General features: G+C 54.4%; 1 protein-coding gene across 2 annotated transcripts; it reads right to left on the bottom strand.

The window, feature by feature from the left end:
- Positions 1–114: 114 nt before the first annotated feature.
- On the bottom strand, positions 115–21,423 carry PLEKHM2 (pleckstrin homology and RUN domain containing M2). 2 transcript variants are annotated; one of them, XM_005528236.3, is made up of 20 exons: positions 21,305–21,423; positions 12,675–12,781; positions 12,415–12,524; positions 11,717–11,816; positions 11,149–11,236; positions 10,498–10,684; positions 8,916–8,975; positions 6,841–7,075; positions 5,066–5,812; positions 4,742–4,811; positions 4,571–4,661; positions 4,232–4,296; positions 3,813–3,901; positions 3,295–3,427; positions 3,024–3,214; positions 2,673–2,738; positions 2,084–2,243; positions 1,723–1,902; positions 1,529–1,645; positions 115–1,192 (listed from the first exon to the last, which is right to left on the bottom strand). In XM_005528236.3, exons 1-20 carry the CDS (start codon positions 21,362–21,364, stop codon positions 1,055–1,057), a joined length of 2,994 nt encoding a protein of 997 aa, XP_005528293.2. In that variant the 5' UTR covers positions 21,365–21,423; the 3' UTR covers positions 115–1,054. The 2 variants fall into 2 exon arrangements, with proteins under 2 accessions (XP_005528293.2, XP_014112771.2); XM_014257296.2 differs by lacking the exon at positions 8,916–8,975.
- Positions 21,424–22,276: the final 853 nt, after the last annotated feature.

The following is a 22,276-nucleotide window of genomic DNA, read 5'->3' as shown; positions in this document are numbered from 1 at the left end:
CACTTCTCTTTCCATCCAAATACCCCCTTTCCCTGCCCCAGAGCCATCCACACGCTCCAAAGCGATGGCAGCAGCAGCAGCCCCTGCTGGCAGAATCTGGCCTGGGGCCAAGGCTGAGTTACCAAGGTCTGTTTATTTGGGGAGGGGGGAAAGGAAGCAGATGTATGTACATATACATTCAGTCACATACGTTTCCTCCCAGAAAAAGGCCCCGTGAACATATATTACATGAGAAGGTCTCCAGGTTATTATTATTACTGTTAATATTATTTAAAAGCTGGGGTTTGCCCCAAAGTGCTCGTTGTGAGCGCAAGTGGCGATGGCTCCTCGCTGGCCTCGGATGCAGTGAGCTGAGGAGATGGGGACGTGTTTGGTGGCAGCCACGTGACCACGTCCCTCAGGACACCTGAAGAACAAGAACGTGGGACTCCATCTCTTCTCCCCCAGTGCACGGGGTCAGCGTTCAAACCACAAACCGGCTGCTGAGATCTCCTAAAACCATGTTTAAAGACGAGTATTTGGCCCTGTTCCTTCTTCCTTAGCCTCAAACCTCCTGGGCAGGCTGTGAGTGGTTCAGCGGTGTCCGGAGGCCCCAGGTGAGCTCTCCAGGAGAAGGAGGCAGAGCGATGCCGTCCTCGGTGATTGTATGAGCAACAAAACATGCACGGTAGCGACTGAGTGTTCCCGCCTCGCCCCAACCCTGTTCAAAAATGAACAAGTCCCAGTCCTGCTCCCCACCAGAACGGGGATGCTTGTCCCAGCCCACTCCACTCCCACCCTCTCCTTCACTACTGCTGGGATTCCATTCTGTGAAAGGCAAATTATTTGCCCCGTGGCAGCCGGACGAGGAGAAAGGCGCAGGTGCTGCAGCGTCTGGCTGCTCCCCAGACCATGCCGCACGTCCCTGGCTCGGCGGAGAGCGCGGGATCCACGCTGCAGGCACAGCCCTGGTGGGGACCAAGCAATGGCAGGAGGGTTTGGGGTGCCAGTTGGCCAGATACAGGCCCTGATCCCCAAAAATGGGCCCCTGTGAGCTGTCCTCCCCTGGCCAGGGTTAACACCAGGGGTCCCGCTCGGCCCGGCCCCGGCAGAGGCTGTCGCTGCGCTGCCAGGCGCTGTCAATGAGGCTCTGGGCATCCTCACATTTCTTCTTCACAGCAGCATCCACAATGGCCTTGTGCTGGAGATCGACCTGAAACACAGGTGTGAGGTGTCAGGAGTGACAGACAACAGTCACTTCTCCCTCTTGCTGTAAAACCATCTCAGATCCACATGGGAAAGTCGCCTGTGTCGTGGATATGGTGACAGCAGGGCTGACCCACATTCCTCCCACTCCCCTCGCCAGTACTGGGTGCCCATGGCTTGTCTTGCCAGGCTCTAAATCCCACATCCTGTGATTATATGGACCCAGAGGAGCTCCCTGGCTCTCTTGCCCTTTGTGGGAAAGCTGGGTTTACCCTACAGGGACAAATTCACCCCTCTGCCCTCCCTCACTCGATGAGGGTGTGAGGCAGCCCCACATGCTCACCTGGTAGATGTTCCTCCACACGACGTTCAGTGCTGACAGGAACCTCTCCAGTTCTGTAGTGCAACTAAAATAAAAGACCCAGGGGGGCAGGAACTCCTTGCTGTCCTGAGCAAACTCCTAAACACCAAGAGAGAGGTCAGGTGTCAGCCCTGGGTGCTCACCCAGCCCTGGGGGTCCCAAAGCCCTGCACTCACCAGAATGCAGTACTCCTTGCCGGCCTCTGTGGAGACGGCGGTGACGTCCGTCAGCTCGGCGGTGCCCAGCGAGCGGAAGAAGCTGGTCTGGCAGTCCTCGTGGCACGTGAAAGCCTTCTCATCCGTCAGCACCAGGCAGCAGGGAACACAGGGTGTGGGGGCAACACCGTGGGGAATCACCTGCGTGGAGTGGGGAAGGGAGGGTAAAACCTGGCAGGATGGAGCCCCAGCTCCATGGGGTGCCCTGTGGGGAAACCCTCCTGGCTCAGGATAAAGCTGCCAGCTCCATCCTGCAGACACTCCTGCTCTGGGCAAAGGAGGGGGCTGAAGCACCCCCACTCAGGGCCTGTCCCCAGCTCACCCCTTTGGAGACAGCCTGGCAGAAGTACTGCATCCAGTCTGCCATGTCCTCCTCGTTGTCGGCGCTCAGCTCCAGGGAGGGCCGGTCCGTCAGGATCACCTGGAAGGAGTGGGGCCGGTCGGTGGTGTTGGAACGCCGGCATCCCCCGCACTGCTCGCCGCTGGGAGAGAGGGGGAGGATGGAGATGAGTGGGATGGATGGGCCAGCACGAGCCTGAAAACAGCCTCTGACTGCCCTCCCTGGGCAGCACCTCACCCTTGTTCCCAGCACTCATTTCCCATCCATGGATTGCTCCAAGGACCATCTCCAGGCTCTTCACATTGCAGGAGAGCTGGAGTTGAGTACAGTGGGTCTCCCAGCAGGGCTCTTGAAGGGATACATCCCCCTTCAGAGGCCAAGGCCCCATCCAGGGAAGGAAATGAGCCCATTTCCAGTGGCATGCACTGCAGCCAAAACATATGGGCACTTGCCCCCAGGCAGGAGCAGCTGGAATTCCTGGGGCATAGACCAGGTCACGATGCAGCCTGGAACCCCTCCCTGGATACCCCAAGTAGCTCCTCGATCCCCGCTGAGTCTGGGTGCCACTTACCCCATGTTGATGGAGAGCAGAGGGGTGACATCCGTGCGATCTGGGTACTGGTACAAGATCCCATTGCTGCCGTTTGGGAAGATGAGAGAGGGTAACTGGAGTCAGCTCAGCTCTGGTATCCCCTGCCTTTGGTCCCACAGCCACCCCTGTCCTGCCCTCCACCTGTGCAGCCCTGTGGGGTCACATTCCTGCTGCTGGGCATCCACAAATGGTGGCTTTAGCCACCAAACGGGTGGCTTGGTCCCTTTAGGTGGCAAGATGAGTCCTCTCCACCTCCCAAGCAGCTCTCGGGCAGCAAAGTGCTCCCAGCACCTTCTCCCAAGAGCCCTGACCCACAGCCCCAGTGCCCACCTGAGCACCACGAAGCAGGGCTTCCACTGCTCCTTGCCCAGGTAGGAGGTGCCTGCCTTGTAGTGCAGGATGCCATCCTTGGTGATGGCGTTCTCTGCAGAGGAGCAGCTGCTGCTGGCGGGTCCCAGCGCCTCATCCATGGGGTCCTCCCAGTGAACGAGGCCGTAGAAACGCACAACCACATTGCAGGCCTGTAAGAACCAGGAGAGGTCAAGGGAGGCTCCTGTGAGCCTCTGTCACCTGCACTGATGGTGGTGATACCCAAACTCACCTCACACTTGGACTCCTGTGCCACAAACTTGGCAAGTGCCAGTTTCTCCATGGTGGCATCTGTGAGGATACTGGGATAAGGGGGCTCCCGGCACCCTTTGATCATGGCTGACTTCAAGGAGACCAGAAAGAACCTGAGAAGGAGGCAGAGATCTCTGACAAGGCTGCAGATCCCAGTACGACCTGATGGTCACCTCCCTGAGCTGTTAGCACACACAGAAACCTGGGGACATCCCTTGGAACTCAAGAGCTCATCCCTACTTATCCCAAGTGACACAGGGATACATCATTGCCCAGAGTCCCAAAGCTCAGACTGAGGGATGGGGTGACTGTGTATCCAGGGAAGATACTTTCTTTGTATCCGTGCCTGAGGCATTTCTAGCCATCAGCTGGGGTACCAAAAACCAACCCATAAACCCCTCACGGGTGGCAGGGCTGTCATGAAGGGCTGTCTCTGGAGTCTCCCCCTGTCCCCAAGCCCAAGAATTCCAGAGTTCCATGCTCCAGTTCCCCACTCACTCTGTGAGAGCCACGTCGGCAGTGTCAAGCAAGAACTGCTTCCTCCGGTTGGTGCACACCAGGGTCACGGTCTGCTGATCCAGCCCAACCTGCACCACACAGCAGTGGTTAGGGAACACAGGCATGGGATGGATGAGGGGCAACAGAGCAGGGCTGACCAGGCTTCTGGCCCCAGGGAGTGGGTCAGTGGTCAGTGCTGTCCATGCAAAGACATGAGCAAGGTGGGCACCCACGGCGGTGGCACTGGAAGGAGCATGACTGCCAGCTCTCCCAGTCTCAAAGGTTCACTGCACAGAACACTCCCCATGGACACAAACACACCCCACTGTGATTCCCCTGGCACCTTCACCCCTGGACAGGTGAGAACTGAACCCCCCTCGTCTCCAGCTCCCCCGGCTGCCCGCCCCAGCCAGGCTCACCGAGATGTAATCCAGCTCGTTGTAGGACACGGCCTCCTCCACCATGTACGGCTTCTCCGCTGCCCCTGGCACAGACACAGACAGCCACGTGAAGGGGGGCACAGCACCCCCTCTGCAGCAGCAGCGATGCACCTGCAAACCGATCCATGTCCCGGGCAGCATAGAGCCACGGGACACGTGTCCTAGGGCTCCTGGGGACAAGCCAATCTGAGCTCCCTGTTCTCACCAGGGGACTTGAGGGAACTGGCAGTGAAGGCAGTGATGGTCTAACCCATGGACAAGCCATGGATGGAGCCTCCAGCCCTGCCACTGAGCCCAGAGGCTGTCGGGATGAGATACCTTTGCGGATCAGGTACACGTAGCAATCCGTCAGCAGGACGTAGACCAGCTGCAGGTTCCCTTCCATGTGCCCCGTGCTCATTCGGATCATCTGCATGGAAAGGAAGGAGCTCTCAGCCCTGGGCTGATGCAGGCACAGAGCTGATCCTTTGATTGATGGAGACCCCTTACCCTGAACAACTGCTCCTCGTTCTCCCGAAAGACGTGGATCATCAGCAGCAGGAGATGGTTGTTATCCACCCTGCAGAGAGAGACAGCAGAGGATGGACATGGATGTGATGCTGGGTGAGTCCAGGAAGGGCAATCCCCTTCCTTGTTGAACATGTCCATGCTTTGGGTACTTGTTAGCTCCCCAAGACCTTCTCTTTCTGACCCTCTGTGCCTCCTGGAGAAGGATGGGCTTTGTCCCGCAAACCGAGGACAAAAGGGAGGGCGTCAACTCGAGCTCAAGATTGTTTTGAAGATGCTCTCCCTGCTGAGCAAACCCATCCTCACCTGAACTCGGAGGGATGGGTCAGCTCTGAGGGGCTGCCCTGCCCTTCCTCCACCCCAGAGTCCTCAGCGCTGCTCGGGGAAGGGCTGGGCTGCTCCTTCTTGGGCTCACAGAGAGCCTGTGTGTTGGTGGTTTCTGTCTGGCTAGTTTGAGGTTCATTTGCCCTTTCAGGTTCCTCTACTGCCCCAACTGCTTCTCCCTCTCTGCTTTCTTCTTCAGGAGCCTCAGGGCTACCAGAAACATGTGGCGGTTGGCCAGGCCCTGGAGGGTCATGGTGGCCACCACCTGGTGCAGCAGCGTTTGGACTCTCGACGGTAAATCGGTAGAAGTCCATGGGGGCTGAAATCCCCTCGCTAAAGTCGCCAGAGGACGATCCATCCGGGGTCTCCCCTGGCGTGCCGGTCCGAAAGGGCTGCCCGGGGGGCTCCAGGGCGGCGTTCCAGCCCCCGGGGTCCAGCTGCCCGTTGAGCCTGTCTATGACCTTGCTCAGGGGCTGCCCCACGCTCTCCATGGACGTGTCCTTCATCTCGGGGATGCGCAGGGCCAGCGGGCCGAGGGCAGCGCACTCCCTGCTCTCCTCCGGCCCAGCCGGGGCAGCGGGGCCCCCGTCTCTCGGCGGCTCCTCCCTGTCGCTGAGCCCATTGACGCCGCTGTCCCCGCTGGCCTCGGGCGCTGCCGGCACCGGGCTGCTCACCGCCTCCTCGGGCTTCACCTTCTTCTTCTTGCCTGTCTTCTTCTTCTTGGCTAGCCTGTGACAGAGAAGAACATCACCCACTGTACCTGTTTAGACTCTGCAATACGCATGGGGGTCCAGCCCTTTCCCAACAACGTTCCTTCACAATTTTCCCTATTGCAGAGAAATTCTTCTATCAAGAACATCGCTCAGTGTGCAGCCATGCAGAGCCCCCATCTCCGTGCCAGCTTTCATGAGACAAGCTATGGACGCTTTTTCCTACCTCTCCCAAAAAGAGGTGTCACTGCTGACACAGCACCTTGGGCTTTCCTTCAGCTGTAACAAGGTCACAAATGGTTGTGAAGCTTAAGTGATGTGGGAGAAATCCCTGGTTGAGATCAAGAAGCTGGGAAGGGAGGAGGTTTCTAGAGGTGGGAATGCCGTGTCCCCGCCTGCCAGAAGAGGGAGATGAAGGTTGGAGCACAACGGGATGTGCTGCAGAAGTGTTCTAGCACCCACACCACCCAAACTGCTGCCAGGTTACCCCTGTTTGGGAAGTGAGCCCAGTGCTCCCCTTCCCTGTGCCTCCCATGTGGGATGACGTGTAAAACCCAGCTCCTCTGCTCCTTCCCTGGGAAAACCAGGCATGAGAACAAAGTACAGCCCTGCTGGGCGGGTTTGGGGAGTCCTCATTGCTGGGTGTGAGCAGAGCCTTGAGCTCTTTGTCTGGATTGAGGGCTCTGAGGGATCCCTTGGGGTCCAAGGACACCAGCCAGGAGCTCTGCAGAGGCATCTCCCACGACAGGTTTGGTCACAGCTCACTGACAAACAGGAGGAAGGACAGGATGGGAGAGAAGATCCAAGCCCAGAGCTGCTGCAAAGCTGCCACCAGCTGGAGAGAGCTCCAAACAAACGCTCATGGATTACTCTGAGCCCTCCGACACTGGCAGGGAAAGGGGGTGATGCGGAATCAGCCCAAGGGACCCAGCCCAGCCTCACGGGGCTGAATAAAGGCTGCAGCACAGAGACTGTCCTCACTGGGATAGAGGAGGTGGCACACCCTCAACATCTGCCACCCCCTGAGGCCAGCAGCCCTGTCCCTACCTGATGACCTCCAGCTCCGTGCAGCTCTCGGACTGGTCCGTTCCTTCGGGGGTGGCCTCTGCCCTGTCCCGGGCAGCCGTGTGCACCGGTGTGGTGTCAGAGGAGGATGGCACCTCAGCCTTGTCCTCATTGAAGGGGTTGTGGCGCTGTGTGGGGCTCCTGGCTGTGGCCCTGCTGCCATTGGCCTCCGAGGTGGTGGAGCGCGGGCAGCTGAGCGTGTCCGTCAGGTCTCCATCTGCAGGGACAAGGTGGGCAGCGTGGATCAGCTCGGGCTCCTGGATGGAGTTAGATCAAACCGAGCCACGCGCCGGGGGCTTGGGGCGCTGTGTGGGTGCCAGCAGCTCCTGGTGAGGAGGGACAGGGAGGCCAGCGTGAGACCCTGCAGCCCTCTGCAGTTCAGAGAGTGCCAGAACACAACAGCTCAGCCCCCCAGGAGCCAGCAGGTGGGTGGAGGAACAGAGGTGGTGTCTGTGGGAAAAGTCTGAGGGGTCTTGGGGCCACCTGAGCAAGGTGACAATGAGCAATGAGGCTGCTGCTTCTCTCTGCCATGGGGCTGTGGGAAGGTGCTTGCTCAGCTGGAGGGGCAGACACAGAGCCAGCCCATGGAGCAGCGGTCCTGACAGAGCTGGCTCCTCTCCTCTGCTCACATGAGACACATGTGGGGGCTGGAGTGTGCTGGAGAGGGGACAAACATTCACGGGGGTCCGAGGACAGCAGGCAGCACAGACAGGGCAGAGCACAAACAGCTGGGCCCATGTTAGTCTTCAGAAGGAAAAAGAGCAGTGAAGAAGGGCTGCAGGAGACATGTTTGGACTATTATTATCTATTATCCATCCAAAATCATGGTTAAAGGAAAGTTATCCATGCCCTTCTCTTCTCCAGCACCATTCCTGGTCTAGTGGAAGGTGTCACTGCCCATGACTAAGGATTGGAACGAGATGATTTTTAAGGTCCCTTCCAATCCAAACCATTCCATGATTCTATGATTCCTTTTCACAGCCAGCTAGAAAAACCCCTGGGGAAGAGAACCACAGCCCTGGCAGACTGATTTGGGGTGTAGGGTTTGAGGAGGAAAATGAAACCCCTTGTAAAACGAATCCAGGTAGCTTGTGCTGGATGATTCCAAAATGCCACTTTGTTCCCACTGAAAAAGCCCTGGAGCAAGGAGAGTGTGACCAGGGATGTCAATTGGGCTTTAAATCCTCAAATCCAGAGGGATCTGTCTCCCCCCAGCACCCCTGGGCTTCAGCCTCCACACAACACCCACACTGGAGCTGTTGGCTGCACCTTGGGTTTGGAAATGTGGTTTGTACCCTCCAGGGACAGGTTAAACCACCTCTGTGACATCCCTGTGCGTGGGGTAAGAAAGAAAGCAAGAGGGAGCATGTTAGAGCCTGAGAGCGATCCACATGGAATTCAGGCAGATTTTCCCATATATTCCCCAAATATTCAGGTAGTACCCTCAGGCACCATCCAGCTTTGAGCTAAAAGGATGGAGTGTGGGTGTGTTTCCTCTGGGGGTGAGGCAGAGAGGATGCTGCTCCAGTGGAGGATATGCACAGGGGCTGCATGTGGAGGAAGAACAAATTCCCTTAAACAGGACAAGTGCTCTTGGCCATAAAGGCCAGAGGTAGCTGGTAAGTGGGTTTAAAAAGTGGCAAAATTAATAATGTAGGGACCCTAACTGAGCAAGGCCATATGCTGGATATTGTGGCTTCATGGGAGAAGTTTTAACACAGGACAGGGTGATCCAGGGAAAACAAAACTTCCCAAATCTCTCACTGCAAAATGCCCCAAATTAAAGGCAGCAGAATTAGTTCAGCTGTTTTCCGGGGCTTTCAGGAAAGCAATGATGGTGGATCAGTTTTTCAATCAGCACCCTGTGTGCTTCACCCCAAAGAGGAAATCCATGGCATGAGGGCAGCTGGCACATCCCACATTTTGGGCCTGTACGGAATTCCATCAGGACAGGGCAGCTGGTTGTTAAAGAAACAAACATGGGAACATGCAGCAAGCTCAGGGGGCAGCAATGCAGAGAGAAAACCAAAATGCTGTAAGAGATGAGCGTGTCCCACCTTCCCAGTCTCTGCTGGGCATGGTCTGCATTGCTGGAAAGACATCTCCAAAATCATAATCTACAAAAATGAGGGATAAAACTCAGGATTAGAAATACAGGTAGTGGGGATGGAAGTGGGGATTTGGGGAGAGTGTGAAGGGGATTTGGGGAGGGAGATGGGAATGGGAAGAAACAAAACAATTGTCCATTGGTATCTGAAACACATGAGAAAACAGGGAATGTGGATGTGAATGGAAACCAGCTGCACTAATGCTTGTGCCTTCTGGAACAACCAGTGTTATGGGAGCTACAAAGGGACCAGGGAAGGGTGAAGGCCCCATTATTCAAGCTGCTGGGAAGCTAAACTAGATAAACTGTCACCTAGGGCTTGATCCTTTCTGGGAAAAAATTTAATCTCTATGTGCCTCAGTTTCCCCACTTCACACCTCCAAAAGATACTGTGATGTTTGACTCATGACTGTTTGCAAAGCCAGGTATCTGATTAAAGGAAAAAACCTGGCCTCTGATCCTACAGTCCCCAGTTCTACCTACACTCTCAGGGTAGAGACATGCTCCTGTTGAAATGATGAGCTCCTGTTGAAATGGGTAATAGTTAAATTCCTCCACACCAGAGGAACAGCAGCAGTTCCTGCCCTCCTGGGTCCTGATCCAGCATTCCTACATCAGCACCAAACCCCTCTGTTCTTGGGGAAACTGAGACACAGAGCATAGCCACTGCCTGGACACATGGAATAGGCTGAGATGATGCCAAACCCAAAATCCATCTCCAAAATCTCCTGGGTCTCTATTCCAAAGTCCTCTTCTCTTGAGCATTAAGCAGCCATCCACCAGAAGGCTGGGGACACCCATCAGGCTGCTCAAGATGTAGCAAGAGGAAAAACCAACACCTCCAAGACCACTGGCTGTCTTTCTCCCATTCCAGAGACACAGAGAAGATTCTGGAAACTAATCTCCACCAGGGCCAGCACATGTGGGTCCCTGGACTGCGAAACAAACACTTAAAACTTCCCCTGCAGCCCTGGAAGCCACATTCAGATGCAGGCAAGGCCTTCACTCTGTGGGGAGATTGCTCCAGTTCTTGCTAACACCCACAGGATGGGAATGTGGCCTGGGGTGCCTGCAGGGAAAGTCCTTCTCTCCCAGTCTGAGGCACAGAATCAGCACAGAATGGTTTGGGTTGGAAGGGACCTTAAAGTTGACCTAATTCCACCCTCTGCCATGGGCAGGGACACCTTCCACTATTCCAGGCTGCTCCAAGCCCCGTCCAACCTGGCCTTGGACACTTCCAGAGATGGGGCAGCCACAGCTGCTCTGGGCACCCTGTGCCAGGGCCTCACCACCCTCACAGGGAAGAATTTCTTCCTAATACCTAATCTAAATTTCCCATCTTTTCATTTAGAACTCTTAGGTTTAAACCCATTCCCCCTTGTCCTGCCTCCCAAGGATGTAAGACAGGAAGGACTCCCAGCCTGGCTGCTGGGTCTCTTGCTTTGGTCTTTTCCAGTCTAAAACCTGCTCTTATGTGAAGGGGATGTGGGAACAACCCAGCCCTGCCCACACTGTGCCCAAAACCCACTGACCCTCACTGGATGGAGCAATGGCACTGTCGTCCCATTCCAGGTTGGTGGAGGTGACAGAGTTGAAGGAGTTGAGGGAGAGGCTGTCGGAGCCGTGCACGGAGCTGGGCAGGCGCTCCTCGAAGTCCAGCAGGTACTGAGGCTTGTAGTAATCTGGCATGTATGGGGCCAGATCCAAGTATGGAGCATCCTGCAGGGCAGGGAATGCGGTGAGAGTCAGGCTCCAGTCACTGTTACTGACACAGCTGGGGGAAATGCCACCCAACAGTGGGACTGTCCCCTCGAAGGTCCCTTCTCAGTGTCCCTCTCAGAGGAAACCCAGAGGTTACCAAGGGTTATCCAGTGGATTTGTGTTTCCTGGAGGGACACCAGGGTTTCTGCACTTGCAGAGCTCAGCAACTTTATCCCCATCAATCTGCCCTGCAGCTGCCTTGTTCCTCCTCCAAACAATGAAGAACTGAGCAACAGGAATAAATCCCATTGTTGGATCCCCAAAGACTAAAAGTCTTTCCCAAAATCATCAGCATCACGTTTTCAGCTGAAGGTCAACAAGAAGGTTCACCCTGGACCAAGTTGTGGGATCTGTCCCACCTGGACTTGCCCTGCTCCACATTCCCACTCTCCCAGAGCCAGGAGAACAGACCCAACACTCACCAGGTCCAAGTCAAAGCGGATGAACTCTAGTCCAGACACCAGTGTTAAGAACAAGGTCAGATGATCATGACTGCAGACCAGGGCATTCCTGCCACAGGGAGGAACAAAAGAGCTTTACAGATGTGGGAAAGAGAAGGAGCAGCTACAAGGGCTCTTCTGTTTCTTTGGGGGCGTCTCTGAGCTGCCATAGCTCAGCCCTGGAGCTGGCAGTCCACTTGCCTCCGTGGGCAGCCACTCTGTGCTGTCCCCAAACTCAGCTACAGCCACACTTCCAGGTGTCCAGCAAAGCTGGGTGCCTGGACAGGAGCTCAGCAGCTCCTCAGAAATCATGGAAAATGTAAAGGGGACTGCAGAGTAAAAGCAGGAACTAGGAGAGACGCTTGAAGTGCCTCACTGAGATAGGAGGACAGTGCATTCACATCTAGGACCTTCAAATTAATCACTTAAATCCCACAAGGAAAAAAAAACCCTCATCAACTGCTTGTCCCCCACTGGAAAATTCAGGCTGGCTTTTTGACATGGAGGGATGTCAAACGTTGCCCAAGGGAGAAGGAGCTGGGATACTCACTTGACATAGTACTTGTGCAGCAGGCTGAGGTTCTCCTGGAACAGCCTCAAGTAGCTCTCCAAGGAGTTTTCATTAAGGGCAAGGTACAGCCAGGCCCGGCCTGGAAACAGAGCAGCAGAGAGATGTATCTGGAAACACCTGAGAAGTGACACAAGCCTAGAAATAGTCACAAATTAGTTAAAACCCCTCAGATCACTCATTTGTATCATTTGAGGGGAGCAACTATGAGGGAAATTTGGGGGGGTGGGAGGGGAAATGCCAGTGAGAGATTCATGATTTGGAGTCAAATTGGTGAAAGACAGGTGAAGAAGTAGCCACACAGCTGTGTCTCTCCAGCACAGGATGGGAACCCTGCCAGTAATGCTGGGAGATGGGAGAGGCAGAGGGAGAATCACTGTGAATCAGCCCAGGTGAGATTTGACACAAATTCTGGTGCAGAGAGAAGTGACAGTAGAGTCTGTGCTCAGCTCTGCTCTCACCAGTACAGGCCTAGGACATGGAAGGACATGGCAGTGCTGGGCTAATGGTAGGACTTGAGGGCTAGAGGTCCTCTCTAGCTTTAGTGATTCCGCTATTCCTTCGCCTGCAACCCAGATTTCAACGGCTCCCTCTATCCACCAGCAGCCCCAACTCCTCAGCACAAGCTGGGCCTCCCCAGTGTCCCCAAAGCCAGAGCTGGGGACACTGTGAGTACTCACTGCGGCCCAGGTTGGTGGCCACGTGCTGCAGCACTTCGATCTGTTTGATGGCTTCCCGGCGTGTGAAGTGAACCACCAGAACCCAGTACCCCGAGGAGAGATCTTGCAGTCTGGAGGAAGAAAAATCCCAGAGGAAAATTAAGCAGAAGCTTCTTCATCCCACCCCAATCCCTGCCTAGATGCTTTCCTCATGCTGAGGCTGCACACCAGGCTTTTGCCATGGGGAAATGCAGCATTCCAGAGGCAGGCTCCAGGCTCACCCGTAGAGCAGAGCGTGGTCCAGGTGTTCACAGAGCCTCTGCAGGACCTTGTCGTGGTTTCTGATGGCTGGTGTCTCATCTTCACAGGCAGCAAAGTAGCTCTGCAGCTGCAGAAAGAAGAGATGGGATGGCTGGAATGCCCTTCTCCAGCCCATGAGGAGCAGGCAGAAGTGCCAAAACACTCACACCCAGCATTAAAGTTTTTTGGGATCCTTCAGCTTGCTAAAGTCTGTTGTAGGTTTTACTCACAGGGTGTAGCCGTTGTTTTGAGAGGACCCTAAAGGCAGTAACCACAGGGAGAACCTTGCCCAGCAGTGCCATGGTGGCTGCACAACCAAGTTCCCCAATGGTGAGCAGCCTCTTCCCTCACAGCTAACACTACAGCAGAGTCTGGTGGTTCCTCTCCAGCCACCACAAAGTGCTTCAGAGCAGAAATAAACCCCAGCTCTGCTCTGTTTCTGGCTCTGACATGATCAAGGCCTCTCCTCAGTTTTGCTAGAAATCCTAGAAATCCCCTTGCACCCAAATCCTATATCCCTTCCCAGCTGACCCACAGGCCTCCTCCTGCCCCCAGAGCTTACGGATCTATTTAGGTCCTGTCTCACACATCCCTGGCATCCAGGCAGGGAGATTACTCTCCCAGGATGTAATCTCAGCTGGATAGGCCATGGCAGTTTGCTGGCAACAAGCAAGAACAGCTCAGCTGAGCCACAACAATATTACAGACAATATATATGTTATTTTCAGAAATTCCCAACTTGTCCCAGCCAGGCTGTGGGCTCTGCAAGGGAGCTGGGCCACCCTTGGAGGAGGTTCTGGTGTTTCTGCAGGATCTGTGCTGGACTGGGGAAATGCAACTGTAGGGAAGAGCTGGGGGGGAACAAGAATAAATCAGGCATTTTGTTAGCTCACCACTGAAAAAAAGGAGACACAGCTTGGGGAGGTCAGTGTGGAGGGAACTTGGAGCCTGTGTGTGCCTCTGACTGGAGGAATTCCTCGTGACAGAGATACTCCAAGCCTGGCCAGCAGAAGAGATGAGGAAATAGAAGTATTTCCTCTTTTTTCTTTCCTCCTTTTCCCCAAAATAACTCAGAACTTTGTCATGCTCCTTCCTGCAGCCAGTGCACAGCTCCCATCCCTCTCCATGGATGGACCCACTCCTGTCATCCAAAGGTGCAAACTATTAGCAAATGCTGGCTGTCTCCATCTAAAAAACAGATTTCTTTTCCTTGGAAAATCCCAATCTTCCCCCAGGAAGGGGTTTAGGTTTTGGAGGGTTTGTTCTGTGTTACACCAAAGGTTGGTGTCCCTTTTAGCTGCTCTGCAAGGAGCACTGAGCCTCCTGCTCTGTGCAAACCAGCTTCCCCTGCATCCCCCTTCCTGGGGAGGCTGCTGGCAAACCTGGCCCCATGGCGATACCCAGAGCAAACCCACCTCCAAAATAAACACTGCCAAAGGCTTCCAGCACCCAGCCAAGGGCAGGCATGGCTCACTGGAGCGCAATTCCCAAAAGACATCAGCCAGGTGAATCCCTGCCCAGCCACCCTGTCCAGGGAGGAAACAAGACACAGCAAGCCGCAGGATCTCCTGGGTGGAGTCATCCCTCCAGCCAGGGTGGGGAAAGACTTGCAAAAGCTGATGGGGAGGTGTTTCTGGCTTGGGAAGAAGGGTGAAGACACACAGAGAGAAGTTAGGGTGAAACAGCTTTCCCAACTGGGGAACAAACTCCAGCTGCACCATTTTTCAAAGATCCAATGCCTAGTTGAAAATTTGTAGGAATTACGACCCCAAGGATGATGAGGGATGATCCCAGCACCTGCCCGAGTGTGGTGATGGCAGGAGTGATGTGGTACTGCCCCAGAAAATGGAATTTTATGGAGTATTTATATGGAGTCTCCTGTAAGTTGTTATAAAACACACATGGATAATTGAACCAGCTTCTCCCTCTGCAGCCAGACCTGTCTGGGAGGTGGTGACCAAAATTCATGAGGCACCCACAAAGCAGCTCCCTGACACACTGGGCTGGAGCTGGGCAGATCAGGAAGGAGGCAAATAACTGGGTTAAAAACATATTCACTGGGTTTCCAGAGAGATGCTCTTCCCCTTGTCTCCTTGGTGCCCCAAATCCAGAAGAAGGGCTGAAGGCTGGCTCAGATGAAGGACTCCCCTCGTAAGGGACATAGGCTGGAGCCCTGAGCCAGGGCTATTTATAGACATTCCTGTGGCCAAAATAAACACTGCTGGCATGCAGAAGGCATCCCAGCCCTGCATTCACCGGGACCACTCTGCAGCCACCACCAGGTCTGAGCTCCTGGGACAGAACCTGCGCAGGGGGAGGGCCACAACACCATGGGCTGAACACACCTGGGAGAGCCTGGAGCAGAAGGGTGTTTGTCCAACGGGAACAGAGACCTGGCTGCCACTGGGAAACACTTACACCTCGTTCCCATCGAGGAGGAGGATTTAATTGCTGTTTACCAATCACAAGTTCATTTTTCTAGCAGTGACACACTCCACCCCATGCTGGCACACACGAGACAGGCTCTTCCTTGCACAATTTTATAACATATTAATTACACAGTGGCTCTCAATGAGTGTGAGGCTTTCCAGCCTGATCTGCAGAGCTCCTGTGTTGCAAGGGAAGCCAACAAATAATCAGGGATCTGTTCTGGAAAGCCCATTCCCAAATCTAATCATTCTTGTGGTGGCTTTGAAATCCCTTCAGTAATTCTAAAATCTCACTGGAATACTGAAATAGTCTCCTGACCTGTTCAGGGCTTCCCACAACCCAACTGAGTCCACATCTCCCCTCTGTAAATCTGCCCTGCAGATGTTTCACCAGCAGCTTTCCAGCATCAATTCCATTTCACTTGTTCTGCTTGGTATTTCCGTGTTTGGCATGACAAACATGATGAAAGAACAACAAACATCCTTTGCATTCCTCAGCTCTTTAACTGGGGTGGAAGAGGGGAGAGGTGCTCCAAAACCCTCATTCTCACCCACAGCACATGGTCTGAGATGAGGGGTTTTCCCTATCTGCAACAGCTCAGCACCCTCAGGAGCAATCCCGGAGCTCCAGGAGCACAAAAAAGGGCAAGTGACCTTGTCCCAAGCAATGACAGCTCAGTGCCAAGGGAAGACACAGCAGGAAGGGCCAGGACAGACACCTCAGAACTGCCACTTTCACACCTGCTCAGAGGGTACAGACATTCAGTGGCAAATGGATAAAGAGGAGGCTGAACTCCTGTGCCTGGAAAACTCCTAGTTTTCCATAGCACCCATAAATGCAGGCTGAATGTCATGGCAGGGGTGCCAGTCTCTCTCATACACTTGTACAACACAAAGGCCTAAAACTCCAGCTCTAGCAGGACGTTTTGGAGGTCACACACATGATCTGGCTCAACACTCCTTACAAACCAGCACTGGCCTCAGTGCCCAGCTTCCCACTTCATGCACCTTCCAGAAAAAACACACCAGGCACATTCAGAGCATCAGCACCTGGAAGGCACCACGAGTGCCACTGGAGCAGCCTGGAGATGTGGAGAGCCAGGAGCCTGACACAAGCCTGAAACCCACAGCAAAGTTAACTAACTAGCTAACAAAGTTAACTAGTAAACTAACCAAAGGCAGGTGGGAAGGTCACATGCTCAGCATAACAGAAAAAATATATTTTATGGGGAAAAAAACCCAAGTCCAGTGGCAAACACACCAGAAGCAAGCAAGGTACTGCTCTCCCAGGGAGCTGCTGCTCCCCCACACGCTCTGTATCGCAGCTCCAAGTCCCTCCCCACTGCCCACAGCCTCCAGCCCGTGCTTAGTTCAGTCACACCTCTTGGACCAGTTCACCAGAAGTGGGGAAAGCTGAAAGCACTCAACAGCCACCAAAATTGTGCAATCAGAGGCAGAGAGGCTTGGAGGCTTTCCTTTAGCTCCCTGGGAGAACCATGGCCAAATTCACCCTCCTAAACCAGCTGCTCTCCTAGCAAAACGCTTTGTGTTAGAGGGAGGAGAACAAATGGGATTTTTTAATTTCCAAAATGTTATCACAGCCTTGTCCACCCTCAGCTCCAGAGCTGATTTTGGGTGTTATGGAGGACAAACATCAGTTTAGGTACCTGCAGAACCCAATCTCCTTGAAATTGTGGATGATGAACCCTGGATCATCATCAGACCTGTGGTGGTGTGAGTGTGACTACCAGAGTGGCTCCTGGATGGTCAGAGAAGTTTCCTGATCACTGGGATGAGGCAAGAGGAATTTCTAAAGAGATAAACCTCGAAATACTCAAGTAACCCAAACAATACACAGCTGTATCCAATACACAAAGCCCCTGAGTGACCCCTGTGTCTTGTCTTCATGGGCAACTCTGGAGTTCCATGAGATTGCTGCTACCTTAACCCACAGGTTTTTGGCAGCTGGCAAACCTGGGACACACAGCAAAGGAACATGCAGGGCTACCCTCTTCATGTGTCCCTGCAGCAGCAACAGATGTGGCCTGAAGAGATGTGAGTGACCCTGGCAGAGATAAAACCCCTGTGGTCTTTGAGCCAGAGAGGTGCCTCTCAAAAGGGAGCAGAAGGCAAGAGACCGGCTGTTTTACAGCTCCAGAGCTGCTGCCTCTGTGTCCACAGCAGCTGGGCTAAATAAATCCAGCCAGGCAGAGATGAGCACATTCCCTATGTGATTTGAGTAAGGATGCTCCACTCCAGCACTCCCTGCTCCTCTCCAGGACATGGGGGCACTAAGCCATGCCCAAACCCAACGCTGTGCAGGAGAAGCAAAGGTGTCACGAGGCAGAGCTCAGCAGCACAGGAGACTGTAAAGGCATTTCAGAGGTACAGGGCTAAAAATCCAACCCAGAGACAGGCAGCAGTGGGTCAGCATTAACTTGCTGTGAGAGCAGTGGAAACCTTCCCAAAGTCGTGCAGAAACAGAGCAGAGCCAGAGCTTTTGGCAACAACTCCTGTGAAGTCAGCAAAAAACCATTGCTCCACCTGATTGACATGCACCAAGAATCAGCTGCTCCAGAGTTCATGGCAATGTGTGTCCTTCAAAGCCAGCAGAACAGCCTGAAAAGCAGAGAGGAGTCCCAAAATCTGGGATTCTAAACTCTTTTCTGATTTTACATTCAGCTCCTGGAATTGCCAGCAGTAACATTGTTTAAGGACTTTGCATTTTCACCACCTAATCCCAGGTAGGAGAGCACTAAACCCCTCCTGCACACAGGGAATATTCAAGGAAACCCAAGAGAACACAAACCACCAGCTTCATGGGCCAGGGAACCTGTGACAGCTCCTGGCTACCAGCAGATGCTTGGCCAAGGATGGATTTGAAGTTGTTGGTATTTCTGGTATGTTTAGAGTTCACCTAGGCAGCACCAGGAAGCTGCTCTCATCCCACTGCCATCACACACAGCAGCATCTCCTAGATGGAAACAAGGACTTGAGTGAACTACAGCCTGTACACTGAGCTATAACATGTCTATCCCCAGCCCTCTGCCCCAAAAAAAGCCCTAAATCTTCACAAAAAACAAGGGTTAGGCATCAATTTGTGCAGTAATTTGAGCTGGAGCACCGCCCTCTTAGGAGAAGGGGAACTGAGTGGGGTAAGAGAAAATAAACGGTCAGAAGATGGAAGTAACACTGTCCATGTGTGCAGAAAGCACCACCCTGTGAATTCATTTACAGTCCTCCCAGGGAGGACTCAGAGGACAAGCTGTAGATGGGAAATCAAAACTGTTCTCTCAGTTCCCTTGGAACTGAAGCAAAGACCCAGCTCCCCAGTGCTGAGCTTTCCCAGCCTCTCCTGAAGCTACCAAGAGCAGAAACCTCTTGACATCTCTCTGGTTGGAGCAGTCTATTTTGTCTAAATTAGGTGTTTTGCCTCACTATTTTCAGTAGAGGCCTGACTTCACACCTCCAACCTCACACCTCTGAAATCCACAGCAGAGCTACCACTGATCTCCCCCTGGTACCTGGGAACCACACAGAGAACCCCACAGGCTGGAATTTCCCTTTCCAAGCACACTTGCCGCTTTTCCATCTGCGCTCCATCCCTCATGTCTTTCCAGGAAAATAAGATAATCAGTCCTGTTCACTGAGGTTTGAGGGATTTGCTTGGAATTGAAGCATTTTTTTCCTGTGGATTTGTACAGAATTCACCCACTGCTTGTGCTCTCATTCCCCCATCCCTAAAATCCAGCAGCACCTGGTAAAAGCTGAAGTCACAGCCAGGTGCAGTCACAGCCCTGAGTGTCAAACCATTCCCAGGGCTGTGCTGCTGCTCCTCTCCTTCCCCATCTGAGGCTGCTGAGCACAGGGTGCTCTTCCCTGGGCAACTCCAGATAATAATAAGGCATTGTTTCCTCCTCTTTGGGTCTGCAGCTAAGAAAACCATCACCATAGACACATCCAAATCCTCCATTCCACACCTGCACCAGCGGTCAAAGTAAGGAGTGAGCAACCCACACTGTGAGGAAGCTTTTGAAATCAGAGGAAGGATGCTTGGAAAACTCCTCCAAGCCCCATGACAAAATTCCAGTGCCAAGGAGTTACTCAAGACGAGGATGATGGAGAGTAGGATTTCCCAGCACAAAGCCACTTGCTCCTTTAACCTAATACTTTGCTCTTGCCACTCACAGAGAAAAAGAGTACCAGGGAGTTCAGGCTGAAGTGGGAGAGGTAAGCACTGGGAAAAAACAGCAGCTCCATAGTGATTTCCCTGAGGAAGGAGAACTGCATCCTGGCGGTAAAAAAGCAGGGTGGAATTTCACCATGGCCTGAGTTTGGTTTCACTGGGATGGTAGAAATGAATCCATCAGCCTGAAGTAGGCTCCTGCGCTTCCCTGAGTTTTGCTCTGAACGAGAATGAACAGAGAGGATTAGAAAATCCCAAAATTTTCACTGCTGGACCAAGACAGGAGTTGGCAGAGATGAGGCAGGCCAAGGTGTGTTGGCAGAGCTAGAGCTGAAGAGTCCTCTTCAATCACAACAGTAATTAAAATAAACATCACATTGATTTTTTAGCATTTCCAAACATGATCTTCCAAGGATTTTCAGAATGCAAATAAATTATGTTCAACCAATCCTGTGTGTGAAGTTGTATTCCTTATACATACAGGGAAACTGAGGCAGAAGCATTGCAACAGAGCTTAGAGCAGACTGAACATCCACTGATTTCCAGACAGATATAAGATTATCCTTAATTTTTAGAGAACAAAAAGGCAAGAGACCAGAGGTCAGGGCCATCCATGGAAGAAAAAAGCTGGGAGAGGTTTGCACATCCATCTTACACCCCAGAGGCAGTGTCCAGCCATGCCTTTCTTAATAACACCTGGAATTCACTCGTGCTGGTCTTCATAAAACAAGTTTTCAAGGATGAATCTGTGTCAGGACATGCTGCAGAGCACAGGAAAACTCCTATTCCATAAGGCAGAGGAAACCCAACAACTGAAGAAACAACAGCAAGTACACAGAGCCTTTCCCCTAAAACTTGGGACAAACACAAATGAAACTCCCATTGCCTCCTCAAATGGAGCAGGAGTTCTTTTTCAAGGTTGGCTGGAGCTCATGTGTGGGCCAACCCAGAACTTCTGGCATGTCCTTACAAGTCACTCCTCTGGCCTTCCCAAAGATTCCAGCATCCTGGTCCCCTCTGTGCCAGCTCATGGATGCCTCCACCAACAGCATAAGCTTTAAGGAACCATCCGAGGAGAAATGAGAGGCAAGCAGAAGGTGAGAGAATGTGTTCAGAGCCCTGTTTTAAGGGCACAGAGCAGGGCACAGGAATGAACCACACATCCCCTGTGTCCATGGGGAGAATGTCCCAGGTCCTGCCCGTCTATCCTGTGCCCCCCACAGGACATGCCTGGCTGGAAGAACCTCTACAACAATGGTTTTAGGCTGGACTCCAAACCCCTCCTGAACAGAGCCCCAGGAAACAGGGTTCCCTCAATCCTGTCCTTTGAGAAGAGGAACCCTGGGCAGGAGAATCCCAGTATATCCCAACCATTTAAGACAGAGGGTCCTGGGGGTGATCCTGCCAGTGTCCCTTTGGCAGGGTGACCTCCACACCCCTCCATCACCAGAAGGGCTGCATCCAACCTCACACCTTCAGCACAGGGGGGTCTCCAAGAACACCCCCAAAAATGTCCAGCTCTGTCAGAGGGGACACTGAGTGCCCTTGATCCCACACTCCTGTCCCAGAGTGTACCTCTGTACCATCTGTGTCCCATCAGCACCTCTGCAGCCACAGGCTCCACGGGCACCCCTGAGCAGAGGGGAGTCCCCAGGCCCACAGCCCCAGCTGTGGACAGGAAGGGGTCCCAGAGTTGTCCTCAGCACCAGCCGACGGGGTCCCCATGGATGTCCCCAGGCCCAGAGCGCTTGCAGAGCGGGATCCCCAGAGCCATCCCCAATCCCACAGCCCCGGCAGAAGGAGTGTCCTCCCAGATGTCCCCAGACCCAGCACAGGGACATCCCCACCCTCACAGGGCTGTCGAGCACACCGCCACCCCAGCACCGGCCTACACCGGCGTCCAGGGCCGTCCTAGGGCTGTCCCCAACCCCGCAGCCCCAGTCCAGGGCTGGCCCCAGGCCTTTATCCGCAGCCCCCGCCGCGCTCCCGCTCTCACCTTCTTGACGGAGAGGGAGATGTTCTCCAGGATGCGGTCCTTCACCTCCGCCGGCTCCATGGCGCCTCCGCCCGCCGCCGCCCGCCGCGCCCGCCCGGCGCAGGCCGAGCGCCGTCCCGCCCGCCGGGCCCGCTCCGTCCTGCCGGCTCCGTCCTGCCGGCTGCCCCGGCCGGCCCCGGGCTGGCGGCTCCGCGGCGCTCAGCGCGCCATGGCCGGGCGCGGGGGCGAGCGGGCCCCGCGGGAGCACAGCGGAGCACAGCCGCGGTGCTGCCGCGCTCCGCCGGGAACTGAGGTCACGGGAAAGGAGGGAGGGAGGGAGGGACGGAGGGAGGGAGCGAGCGGCGCTGCCCGCCCCGGGCCGGCAACGGGACCGCCCCGTCCGGGGATGAGGGACCGGCCGAGCCCGGCCGAGCGGAGCCGAACGGAGCCAAACCGGGCCCAGCTCGACCGAACAGAGCCGAGTGAAGCCGAACCCAGCCCGCTCCCGCCATCCTCGTGACCCGGCGAGGGACCCTGAGGGGTGATGGCGGTCGAGCCCTCATGAGCCCCTGAGGGGAGATGGCGTGGAGACATGTGAGGGGATGTGAGTGGACAGTGAGGGAAGGTGGCACTGGGTCCCTCAAATCCCAGGACTCAGTGAGGGGACATTAGGGGAGATGATGTTGAGGACCGTGAGGGCACTGAGGAGGTGGCACAGCCTTGGGATTAATGAGGGGACGTGAGGGGAGATGGCCTTGGGTCCACCATGACACAGTGAGGGGACACAAGAGAGGAGGCATTGGTTCTCTCACAGCAAGGAGGGGATGTGAGGCGGGTAAGGGGAGATGTTAGTTCCTTCACAGTCCAGGGGGACAGGAGGGGACAGTGGGTTTGGGGACATGAGGTGCCCAGCCCTCTGAGCCAGGGCCCAGCCTGCAGCTTTGGTGCACTTTGGGGCGCTGGCCTCAAAGGAAATAATCAATGGTGAGGGAA

The sequence above is a fragment of the Pseudopodoces humilis genome, chromosome 24, assembly GCF_049639895.1.
Source record: "Pseudopodoces humilis isolate 2021_Gansu_Grassland_sample_001 chromosome 24, ASM4963989v1, whole genome shotgun sequence".
NCBI classification, from domain to species: Eukaryota; Metazoa; Chordata; class Aves; order Passeriformes; family Paridae; genus Pseudopodoces; species Pseudopodoces humilis.
The sequence above is the reverse complement of the archived record's forward strand: the minus strand, read 5'-3'. Positions and strand labels throughout refer to the sequence as shown.

Bases quoted from the DNA above. Each gene is read 5' to 3' on its own strand.
- PLEKHM2 (XM_005528236.3), bottom strand. From the start codon at position 21,364: ATGGAGCCGGCGGAGGTGAAGGACCGCATCCTGGAGAACATCTCCCTC. The intron at 3,428-3,812 runs GTGAGTGGGGAA...CCTCCTTCTCAG, and splicing joins GCCGACGTGGCTCTCACAGA to GTTCTTTCTGGTCTCCTTGA. The intron at 3,215-3,294 runs GTGAGTTTGGGT...TGGTTCTTACAG, and splicing joins CACAGGAGTCCAAGTGTGAG to GCCTGCAATGTGGTTGTGCG.